The sequence below is a fragment of the Podarcis melisellensis genome, assembly GCF_964234715.1.
Source record: "Podarcis melisellensis genome assembly, chromosome: 6".
Taxonomy (NCBI): Eukaryota; Metazoa; Chordata; class Lepidosauria; order Squamata; family Lacertidae; genus Podarcis; species Podarcis melisellensis.
Window position 1 is genome coordinate 55,825,967 of NC_138538.1, and position 12,587 is coordinate 55,838,553.

The following is a 12,587-nucleotide window of genomic DNA, read 5'->3' on the forward strand; positions in this document are numbered from 1 at the left end:
GGTTGCCACAAGGGAGACTATAGTTCTCAAATTGGCTCTCCATGGGTGTTTCCATTCTTAATTCTTTATATCGGTTGTTAGCCCAGGGTATAAATAATAATAATAATAATGCCAGTTCAGGTCCACAAAATGGAAGTGAACAGGAAAACTCACTCTTTAAATATAGTAAAAACATGCTTACCAACAGGAACCACAATTCCAATAATGGCAGCCATCACCGTTGATCCGAAACCTTGCCCACTGTTGGCATCTGCAACCAGAGAAGATTCAATCAAACAAATGCACCAGAATATACAGAACCCAGCTTTTCTAGAAACAGAATTATGTTGCTGTTAAAGTACAGAGAAATCACTGCTGTAGCCATAATCCTCTATGTAGCGCAGCAAGTTTCAAACTACTCCAATGAGGATCTACTCCAATGAGGGAGCAGGTGGAAATGCCACCAGACTTTGCAGGTATAGCCAATTTAATAGATCTCACTAGGCAAGGGTCAGGCCCCTGTAACTGCCCTGTAACTGTCAGTGATTCATTAGCCTGTCTGCTTAGAGGCCTTTGTGTCTGCATGGTGTGCACTAGTGGAATAACCCCATTGTTGAAAAGGCAGAAAATTGTATGAAAATTTACTGTGCCATGTGTGTTTGGAAGTTGAAGGGTAACAGACCGTTGTGTGTTTTCACACAAGAATGGATGCAGATAACTCTTGAAGCCATTCATGCATGTGAACTAGCTTTGAAAATACAATGGGAAAGGCAAATGGGAGCTCCATCTCAGAGCTGAGAAACAAGGAATACTAATATCTGCCAGGCATTTGCTTCTTTATGTGAATGGAGACTTTGGATTCAGACACACTACCATCTGCTGATGTTTTCCAAGGCCTGCAAGGAAGAGCAATTCCTGTGTGGTGATTTCTTGGGGCTCATTGGCTTGGTTCAAAACTGGCTTTTTTCCATAGTGTACATTGGAGTTTCTACTTTCAGTGTGACAGGCTCTCACAAAACTGTAAAGACTGTAGACCACTGGTTCCAAAAGCATTTGTTCACATTTAAAATATCACTAAGTGCCAAGTAAGGAGCCTCTGGTGCCTCTTATTTTTTTGTAGGAAAGAACTTAAAAGGCCAATTGTTATCTGAAGAGAATCCTGATGACACACAAGGCTATTAACAAGAGACATTAGCTTGCTAATAAGGAAATAATGTTGCTAATAAGTACTACCACACCCGCCAACATTTTAATAGGCACATGGCCTCATTGGTTTGGCTTGCAGCCTGAGGTAAAAAAGAAGTTGGGAACGAATTTCAGTATTCACTCTGAGTTTTGCTATGGAAACAAATCAGGTATGTATTAACATCTGGAGGACCACAGGTTCTTCACTCCTGAGGCAGATCTTCCATTTTAATTAATTAATTAATTAAAATATTGCTCTTATTACCATAGAACAGACTGTGGTACCCACAGGAAAACAAGGTTCTTGAAGAAACTCCTGAAGCTAGATTCTTTACTATGGTGATGAGAGTTTATATTAAACTGATAGGAATTTTATGAAATAAAGGGTGGGAATAGACAAAAGATTCCCAATTTTACTTCTGCAGGGAGATGTGCAATGCCAACTACTTCAACCAAACTGCACCATTACTAGCCTAACTGCCCAAGTTATGAGCCTTGGAGAATCAGAAAGAAAAACGGTTCAAAGCCACTTTGCTTACAGTGTTGGGAGAGGTTGCTGTTTCCTGTTGTTGTTATCTTAGAGTCTGCTAGGCTGGATGTGGTTGTGGGTGAATGTAGGCTTGTAGTGCCCAGGAAGATGCGCGATGTGGTCTCTTGGCCTTCTGTACTATCGTTACTGTTGTTGCCAGTTGTAATGGTGGTGGTAGTAGTAGTAGTCATAACAACCGTAGTGATGGCAGTAAAATTGGACAAGTGAGTTGTAGCAGTAGCAACAGTAGTAGCAGGAGTAGTAGGCACATTAGTTGAGGTAGTTGGAAGCTCTGAAAACATAAGCGATATACAGTCACCTCAACAGCTACACAGAACAGCTTCATTTTCTCCAGAAGACAGGGAATTATTTCACATAGAAGTTAATTGGAAATCTAGTTAAAGAGAAGGCACTCAAGGACTCCTGGCTTAGAATACTGCATGCAATCTTGCCCAAGAAATCTAATTCACTTATTTAAGGATTTGTTGTTTTACTGAACTGTTTCCAAGATCTTTCACAATAAGAGAAGCCACCCTCCCACTTTCCAATTCTACAGCTGGGGATAAAGGACATACAACATGAACCCTCTCCAATCATAATTGTCTCCACCCATCCCAGTTCACTGATGAATGAAGTTCAGTGTCTCTAGGGATATAGCGCAGCTGGAGAACGGGGAGGAAAAAATGTCAGCTATCAACTCATCCTACATCTGAACGGAAACGACTGAAGGGAAAAGCAAAAAGTGTATATAATGCCATGAAAAGTGTAGAATAAAAACAATGAACATAACATGTTTATTCACAGAGTTCTGAAAAGCAGAAATGGTGGAGTGTCTATTAAAAGCAGAAGTGGATTTGCCCTAAACAGTGTGCGGGAAGGTTCACAGAGTAAAGGCTAATGCTTTTTACCTTTATAGCACTTTTTCATGTCGGGACCCAACCACATATTATCAGGACAAACACAGGTATACTTGGGAGAATGTGAAGAGATTTGGGGTGCAGGAAGACATAGGTATTCACAACCTCCATTTGGCAGAGAACTGAGCTCACAAGCATTTGGAGCTATATGTGAGAAGAGAAAATGAAAAAGGTCAATTAAACATTCTTGTCAGTGCTTTTTTTTCTAGAAAAAGTGGTGCTGGAACTCGCCATGCAAGGGAGGGCTCTCAGATCCTGCCAGAGCATTGCACCTTCTTCCTTAAGCCAGACAGAAGTTTCCCAGACTTTGGGAAGGAGGCGTGAGGCCTCTAACAAGATCCTGCAGCCCTCCTAATATCAAGGTAGTAGAAGATTATTGTTTCTTTAATCCATAACTAGTTACATGGCTTCTAAAGACCCAGGCTCTCTTGGATGAGATGGATTTTCTAGATTCAATTCAATTGAAATTTAGTTCTGGGTTTGGCCTCCATGTCTGTGTTCTGGTAACCTGTAGGTTAGATTACTGCAATGCGTTATATGTGGTGCTGTCTTTGAATATGGTTTCGAAACTGCAGCTGGTGCAGAACTGAGCAGCCAGATTGTTAATTGGAAGTAGGAAGTTTTATCATACAACACTGATCCTGACCCAAGAGCACTGGCTGCCAATTAATTTCCAGGCTCAATTCAAAGTTCTGGTTTTGACCTATAAAACATTATGCGGCTCAGGACCCCAATACCTTAGGGACCAATGTTTTCCCCACAACATCCAACTCAGACTTCATGTTCAGCGTCTGAGGTCTTTTCTTTCTTCATGTGTCTCCTCCAACACAAGGTCACCAGAGATATGTGTCTAGTGCCATCACTATCAATCTTTAGGCACCAGGTGAAGATGTTCCTATTCACCTCACATCTTGCTCTTAATTGGTGTTCACCTTTTAGTTGAGAGGGATAGGATCTGCCCCTTTTATGAACACTTTTTGCTGATATATATATTTTTAATCTTCAAATGTATTTTAAATTTGGTATTTTAAAATTGTAATGACTGTCATAAGTAAAGACTATTAGTACTTCAGAACTGAATGGTCCTCATACCCCAGACTTCCTCAAACTTGTTATCCTCCAGATGTTGGATGACAGCTCTCATCATATCTAATCTTTGGCCATGCTAGCAGGGGCTAATGGGAGTTGTATCCCATAACATCTGAAAGACCCCTGGCTGGGGAAGACTATTTTTTCCTGTACTGGTTCAATGACTGTATTTGCTAATTATCCCCATTCAGTGAACCAGAGACAGCTACACAAGCTCTCGGGACTGTTTAAGCTTCAAAGACCTTACCTTTAGGTTGCTTTAGCTCATGAAAGACTACAATATCATGAGGGTTATTGAGGTTCTCCGCTAAAATGGAGATGTCCAGACCATTCAGCCTATTGGCACTGAAGATTGCTTCATTCTCTAGATCAGTCCAGAATACCCTATCCTGCAAGAACAGAGATCACAGGAGCCTTTTGAGAGTGCATCAATAACTTTAGCATTTTTAACAACCAACTCATGTACAATACTTTCTAAATAAAAATAAATGAGGTCTTTTCTGAGTATTGTGAGGCAGGGGAGGCACACTTCAGGCTTGCCAGATCTACATTGTGTTTTAGCAGAACCTCAAGATCCAGCAGCTGGAGCCAATATGAAAAACATGTAAAGAACATGTTACCTCTGAACAGCTGCTGAGCACAGAGAGTTGTTCTGAGCTTCAGAACTGAGCTCATAGGGCCAGATTTTACTAGTCTGGTGTACAAGTGGAAGCCAGCTCAAGGACCCCTGCTAGTGCAACAGGGCTTCCCCCCTCCGCCGACATGCCCCTTATGCTTCTCCCCAAATCTGCTCTGGAGGGTTAGCAGAACTCTCAGAACAGCACATGGGGAGGATCAGGTAGATCATTCTGTCTGGCCAGCAGAATTACATGTGCTAATGGAACGATGGTCTGTGTGCACCATAAAACTGCACCACTGCTCCTTTTAGATAAAAAAAAAATCTACTTCTGCTTACACCCTTATTTCATCATCTCAGCAGTATCATTTGGGGAGGGAGTCATTTCATTGCTGCTACCGTTAAACAATTGGGAGTCAAAAATCTTTGCTGACATACTGCAGATTATTCAGGGATCTCTACCAGTAGATCCTAATCTACCTTACAACCACCCCTGTTGTAAGATACCATACAGCCCATTGAAATGGATGGTGCCCAGTATATTTTAGGCCCATAGACTTAACCATCATGCAATTTAAATGACTGGGTCCTTCACTGCAGAATTAACATAAGCCATTTTAATCAGTGTCCAAATGACATTCGCCTCCCACTACTGGCTAGAGTTTAAAAACGGCACCGTTCACACACCAGTTCCCACCTCCATTCCTCCCTCTTTATGCTGCTACTTGAAGTAGTGTCCTTCCTCTTGCTGCCTAGGGTGGCCACCTTCTTCTTTAAAAGGAAAGAGTTTCTGTCCCATGGAGCAGTGACTTTAGCTTGACATTTGGGCTTTGAAAATTCTACACAGGCCCTTGGGAAATGTTATCGGTTGTGTATGTGTTATGCATATCGGATTAACTTTTTATTATATAGTTGTGGGGGACCTGCCTATATAACAGCAAACAACAGTGACAATACACACATTTATATTTCTGTTTCAATGGAGAAGAGTAACAGGAAAAAGAGGACAACATTTTTCTCCTTTTCACTCTTTCTCTCTAGCCACACCTTCCTTACCCCAATCCAACAAATGAGATTCATTCAAGGAGGAAGGCTCTCTTATCGCACGTATTACTTGCTGGATCTGACACAAATTGGAGGTGCATCCAAGTGTGGCTGCTCCTTATTTGCCATGCCTTTTCCCCACTAGGATGAACATTTGGACGTACATCTCCATTTACCTTCAGATGCGCATCTTATCAAAGCAACATATTGCTGAGAGACACCACTCACAATTTAAGATGCACATCCAATTTATGCTTGTAATTCCTGATGCACAAAATCACAAGCAGATGGAAGTCCACTAAGAGGATAGGCTGGAAACCTCCAGCCAGGGTTTGTTTTGATTTTTGCACTGTTCCTGGTAATGGTAGGCAATCTATAAACAATGCAGCAATACCAAGTGCGGGAAAATTCAGGCTGATTAGCAATCAGTGCCCAGAATTAGACTGTGAAGAAGTGAAAGGTGTGAAGAAGGTAACTTCCCTGCTTTCTTTGTGAAAGGAAAATTTTACTTTGAATTTATCCTTCACTTTCAGAGACAAATCTCCCCTCCCATATTATATTTTGCAAAAAAGCAAAGAAGGTGACGTCTGTATAATCAGGTTATGATGATACTTCCTCTGACATAACCCTAACAGTTATGCAGACGTGCCTGGCCTACTTATCAGCAGTCCAGCTTGTGCTCTGGGCTGCATTTCTCTGACTTGTGGTCAGAATGGTTCATGAATAGGATTTCAGGGGATTTATTAGAAAGTGGAGTGATCCCTGGCATCCCAGCAAAAATGGCATCCCAGGCTAATCTTCTTTCTCTGTCCAAACGTGTGGCCTGCCAATTTCTTAAAGGAGAACTCTGTGGCTCGAGATAGACTGTAGAGATATACAATTCAAGAGGAAGCAAAACAACTTTGCCTTGCTATTCGACAGTGACACACACTTAGTGGCAACTCCTACATGCTGAGGAGATGAGATAACAGAACAGAGAAGATATGAAAGCCTACCATTCAATAAGGAGCTGCATTTCATTGTAGAACGGTGAAGATAGCAGCGAAATGGTAAAATTACATGGTAAAGCTGAATGGGAGAAGTGAAAATGGAAACTTGGGGGAGTTAGGATTTAGGGGTTTAATTTTTCTAACATGACTGGTGATATTGGCATAATACTTTTGTTATCAAATCCCTTGGCTTCTCTGGCTGCCAATACATTTGATAATAATATATTTAGGTTTAATTCAGAGACCTACACATTGTGGCAACGTTTTTGATTTTACCAACCAACCATTTTAATAAATCAGTTTTGCTACACAATATTATTTTGATCTGTTGTTAAAAGGTGTGGAGCCCATAGACCAGTGCCTACTGTGCCTATCTGGTAATCCAGCACTGCCCCAAGCCAATTGTTGGGGCGGGAGGCCACACAGAGGAAAGTTCTTCTGCAGGGCTTATGCTAACAGGACTAGTTAGGTGAATCCTGGCTAGAAACTCTAAATTTTGGAGAAGGAAGCAGTAACCCTGAGTGCTGCACTCAGTGTAAGTTATAGAATTTGAGGAAGCCACACTCTTAAATTCACTTAATTAGACTGTGGCTTCATGTTTATCTTTATGTGAGCTGCCTTGTCAGTGCTTTGTAGGGCAGCATAGAAATTCTTAACTAACTAAATCTGGCCCTAATTAAACAGTAATGAATCCAGTGTGTGTGTGTGTGTGTGTGTGTGTGTGTGTGTGTGTGTGTGTGTGTTGTTTAGCATTTTCCATCCCTACCAGAGTGAGAAAAAGTTTCAGCCACAACTTTTGACCAGTTCTGATGCGAGAAAGGAAAAAAGAAAGATGTGACCTCTTATTACATAACTATTACTGTGCCCAATTCATTTCAAACTGAAAGGGACACTCTTGAACTTCAGTCCTAGTCTCTTCTCATTGTTGCAAATTAATGCTAAGGTCTCCTCCTTTTTTTCTTTAATTCTGATGTTGACTCATTCCTTTCTTTGGTGCTACTCTCACCCACAACACAACACACACATCCCTGTACTTCTTGAATGGGAAATATGGCTTGTACCTCATCTCATGTTCAACCATTGTTGAGCCATATGCTCATAGTGCCTCTCATTGCTCCCTTGACTTAGATAACTGACTGGCTAGTGTTGGTCTCCCCTCCACATCTCATACCTCAAAGACTGCTAATCCAAACGGATGGCTGAGGTCATCCACAGAAGAGATGAGAACTTTCCTGTTGCTGCCATTGAAATCTACGCTTGAAAGCAAGTGCAACTTGGAGTCTACCCAGTAGAGGCGCTGATTTAACAAATCTGAAGAGCAAACACATCAAGGCAGAATTATATCTAGGTACATTTGCCTGTTTGACACTTACTACTGTTACTGCTTCAGAATTTTGGAAAACCGTAAATAAGCCATTTCTGCAAATAACGAACTGAGGACAGAACCTGAAAGTGAGTTCATGTGCTACAGGTGGAATTTCTTAATAATCTCAGTGTATTCGACTACCATGCACCATAGGGTGGGGAACCTTTTTCAACGTCTGAGAAATGGACCCAGAACTGGCTCATCCTGCATGCGACATTTCTGACAGGTGTGTGGGGCCACCCACCAGCCAGTCACCTGACATCAGGTGATTGAAAGTTCAAGCTGAAACAGGAACAGGCTTAACTCCAGGCTTAGTGCTGTAGTCCCGCAACACTAAGATCAGAGGCAGAAGCCTCTGCTTGCTCTTTCAAATGCACCAGGCAGAGACTAACATCTCTCTGATCTTAGCACTGTGGGATCAGAGCACTAAGATCAGAAATAAATCTCTGCTGCTGCTGCCATTTACCATCAGAGAGCAAGCAGAGGCTTATTAGCAATGTGATGCATAGCACTGAGATGGAGATCCCTTATCATATGATGTCCAGTGTGGAGATAGGCTAAGTGAGCATGGTTTGCCCCAAACGTTCTTGTGGGTCACATTTAGAGATCCACAGACCCACTGGTCGTCCCCCCCCCCCCCGTGATAGAGTGGTGGTGTCTGGACCCAGGTTAATTCTCTGTTCATTTATGCTTCATACAAGGAAGAGTCAGGCCTGAATAGAAGCCAAATAACTACAGGAACAATGTTGGAATGAGGCAACCCTTTGCCATACTGTCCTCACTTTCTGGGCTGACTTTTCTCTGCGCTTTTGGATTGTGGGGGAGGATCCAAACAGAGAATCTGAATAAATTCATAGACATATTATCTGAACTCTCATTAACATCAACAGTTGGCATTTTTTAATCATATCTTATTTTTAGTCTACGACATTAACTACCTATATGGTTCATTTGGCTAAATAGCTTACCAACTTAGTTGCTAATCTTGTTCCACAAACATCTCCTATGCAATTCAGGTAAGGGCCAAACTAGACAATACTTGGCGGGGGGTAGTCTCCTGCCTTTTCTTCTTTTTTTAAAAAAACTGTACAGCAGCTGTGAGAGGATGCTAATTTCAGCAGAGGAAAGGGGGAATGGCAGCAAAGAACTTTTCCTTCCTGCTATTTGTTTGCTTGAGACCCACCCCCGCTTCCTCAAGTATTCCCCCCCCCTTGCATAGGGAGAAAAATGGGAGGAGAGGGTTGTATCAATTCCTCTGTAAGTGGAGAAACAGGTGAGAGGTGATACTGAGTGGAAAAATAGCAGGAAGACAGACTAGTTAGCCGCTTCCTCCCACCTACCCTTTTCTGCTCCCAAGTACAGAATTTGATGATGCTTCTCAGTTTTTTGAAAACATGTATTGTCTAATTTGGCCTTATAGAAAGGTTTTGAAGGAGGCTTCGAAGGGAGCAGGAATTGCTGAATCAACAGGAGGAATTCAGGAGGAGCTGCGTCAGCAAACCTTTTGATTAGATTGAATGGACTGACCATATATATAAGTGAGTGGTGAAAAAACCCACCTGAGACTAATACAATTATTCCCCCCCTTGTTTAGTTAGCTTTAAAAACTACAGATATGAGGAGTCTGTGGGAAGAGCTGTTGCTCAGTGGTAGAGCATTTATTCTGAATGCAAAAGGAAGATCCCTAGTTCAATCTTTGGCATCTCTAGGTGGGCATCAGAAAGACTATCTGAAACCCAATGCGAAGTCACTGTAGACAACACTGAGTTTGCTTGGCCAATGGTCTGGCTGGGTATGTGACAGCTTCCTATGTTCCTATTTCCAGGAACACTGGTAACTTACAATGATCTGGTCCCATTTATGCACCCTACAGAAAAATCCTAATCATGTCTACTCAGAAGTAAGTCCAATTGAAATTCAGCAGGGTTTAGTCCTAGGCAAATGGGTTTAGGATTGTAGCCTTACCTAGTGTGATGCCATTGGGCCATTCAATGTTGTCCATCACAAGCACTTGCCGATCTACGCCGTTCAAGCCAGACTTCTCAATTTTTGCTATGTCACCCCAGTCAGACCAATACATGAATCTATCGGAGAAGGGCAGAGAAAGCAGATGAGAGAAGGCCACGTGCTATGACAAAGCTCACACAATTACTGAACTGAGCTGTTTTTAAAAATGTGGTGCTAATTTTGAGTTGCTGCAGACTGCTTCTGAAAACTTAAACTATTTCAGATGATTGGGTTCTGTAAGGAGGATTAATTTGGCCGAGAATGGTCCTACATTCATGTAGTAGTTCTCATAAAAGCCTAGGTTAACCACGAAGCAGCAAGTCAACCAATGGCTGCCTAACACAAATATCTAGCAAGGCAGCTGTGTGATGAGCCTCTGACTATAAAGACTGATTTGGCATAAATGCACTGAGGAAGAAAGCCATTTGCAGCATTCTTCATATCACTTCAGCAGAATTGGGAGATAGAGTTGATGAATTCATAGAACAGAACCAGAGTAGAATGGGCCAATCTGGGTTCTAAAAAGAACTATAAAGATGGGAAGAATACAAAAGGACATCTGATCCAATTTCCTGTTCTGAGGAAGGATCCCACACCCTCTAATGTTTCTAACACTTCACGAACTCCAATCCCTTGGTTAATCATGAAGAAACGTATGAATCAGTCCTGCTGATACCGTCATTTAAAAATCATTCCGCCTAGCAATCAGACTTCTGTATGCTGTAATGCACTGATTATCTTAGCAAAGCGCCCTAGACAATAAACTCTGATTGCATTGCGTTCTACACTCTGGCAAGCTAGAAGGACCAAGGCAAAGCAGGGAATATGTTCAGCAATATATGACATGAGTGTTCCCTCTTTTACACTTACCCCCGTGTTGGATCCACCACAATGGCTCTGGGCTCACTTAAGTTAGTACTGAAAAGTGTCCTCCTCTTACTCCCATCAGCTGTGGCAACAGAAATGGTCTTGTTTCCCGAATCTGTCCAGTAGATGTTCTTGTGAACCCAATCCATTGCCAGGCCTTCAGGAGAGTTCAAGTGGCTATCAATTAGGACCATTTGCTCAGCTGTGTCGCTGGCTTTGTCTATGTAGGCACTGCGGAGAGGAGACTAAAATTATCACTGTATTTATTCAGGGAGGTGGAGAAAAGGCCACCTTTATGCAGAAGGAAAGGAAAAGAGTTGCAAACAAGGCACGGAACTTCACCATTAGGATCATGATAGGAGAATTCTGCACCCACAATACAGCCCAGTTTGACATTCTACAATGAGAAAAGCCATACTAAAAAAAGGAAAGCTTATTCATCAAATAAACATATTATGCACATTTGCATGTTCCTGGATAGGGGCAGCTCTCAACATGCACAGTTGTTTCTACCGGCCAGCTCTTCCATTCTTGAGATATGGTTTGTTAGAGAAAGACTGTTTAGCAGCAGGACAGAGGCAGATGCTGCTTCTGGTGTTTTCTCCCAAAGCCCAACTTGCAGGGGGAAATAGCACTTTTCTTTTTCCTTCTCAAGAAGAAGGACAGGTAGTTTTGCTCTGAATTGTGGTTTTTCATAAATTGCCAGCCATGCCTCGCTGTTCTCTTGCAGAAAACAAATGGGGATGGAGGGGAGAGACACATTCACATCTTCTATATTCCCTACACCCCATGCGGAAAAGAAGTGGTCATTTATTTCTGACCTCCCCCAATTTTTTTTCAGGAGGCAGAAAGGCACAGCTAGGTTTTTTTTTTTTAAAATTTTTGTGGAAACAAAACTCTCTCGTCTTTCCTCCACAGTGGAAGAAAGGAGAGGTGGCTTTCACCCTGTTGTACTTTCCTGGAGCTTATGTCTATATCAGGCACACCTAGATTTGGCATGCCTGGTCCACCATCCTGTTCTCACAGTAGCCAACCAGAGCCCTGTGGGAAACCTGAAAAGAGGATCTGAGCAAAACAGTGCTCTCCCCTCCTGCAGTTTTCAGCAACTGGCATTCAGAAGCATTACCATCGTTGACCATGGAGACAGAGCATAGTTATCATAGCTAATAGCCACCAATAACTTATCCTCCATGAATTCATCTTATCCTCGCTTAAAGTCATATCCAATTGGTGGCCATCCCAATTGGTGGGTGAAGAAGTACTTTCTTTTATCTGTCCTGAATCTTCCAACATTCCTCTTCACTGGATATCTATGAATTCTAGTGTTATAAGTCAGGGAGAATAACTGTTCTCTACCCATTTTCTCCAGTGCCTTGCTGCTGCTGCCCCCTGCAGAATTCCAATGGGAAGGGGAAGCCGGACCCTTCTTTTCTCCATGGAGAGTGGGGGGAAGAGGGGTGCTTTAGAAGAGGAAGCAGCAATAACAATATATAGCAATAACAATATATGGTTTCTGCAAAAGCAGAACTTAGGGCATGAAAATCACCTCTCTTCCTCTATCCCTATGCAGAAAAATAGAAGTGTAGCTTATTTGTTGAAAGCGACAAAAGTCAGCTGCCCATGCCATGGGCTTCAAATGGGCACGGATGGAAAAACAACAGCAATAACCATAACCAAGTATAGCTATAAAGCTCAGGGCAAAACTGTTACAGTTGCTGGTAACGAGGAGAATAAACCCTTGGCAATAAAAGAAGCTCAGATCTTAAGCCTGAAAGATATTTGCTGCCAGTAGGGTATAGGAGAAGTGCAATGTTAAATAATTATCCAGGTTTTAAAGGGCAGATCCTAGCTTTGTCCTTTACTATACATTTTGCAAGGTTCACAGTTTACAGAGCAAGTCTCCCTTCCCCCACATTTCTGCTGGCTCTTTCTTTTTTGTAGGCTCCATCACTCTCTTTGAATCCCCAGCCAGCTATTTCAGTGTTATTAACTGAAATAT

The 12,587-nt window shown here is 42.1% G+C and overlaps 1 protein-coding gene across 4 annotated transcripts in view; it reads right to left on the reverse strand.

The window, feature by feature from the left end:
- LRP8 (LDL receptor related protein 8) overlaps positions 1–12,587 on the reverse strand; it is a 195,175-nt gene that overhangs the window by 2,161 nt on the left and 180,427 nt on the right. For all 4 annotated transcript variants that reach the window (XM_081915272.1, XM_081915270.1, XM_081915269.1 and 1 more), the window contains 7 exons: positions 10,592–10,819; positions 9,680–9,798; positions 7,520–7,659; positions 3,947–4,088; positions 2,602–2,754; positions 1,704–1,985; positions 182–250 (listed from right to left, as the gene is read on the reverse strand). In XM_081915272.1, coding sequence (XP_081771398.1) covers positions 182–250; positions 1,704–1,985; positions 2,602–2,754; positions 3,947–4,088; positions 7,520–7,659; positions 9,680–9,798; positions 10,592–10,819 — 1,133 coding nt within the window. The remainder of the gene's footprint in view (positions 1–181; positions 251–1,703; positions 1,986–2,601; positions 2,755–3,946; positions 4,089–7,519; positions 7,660–9,679; positions 9,799–10,591; positions 10,820–12,587) is intronic.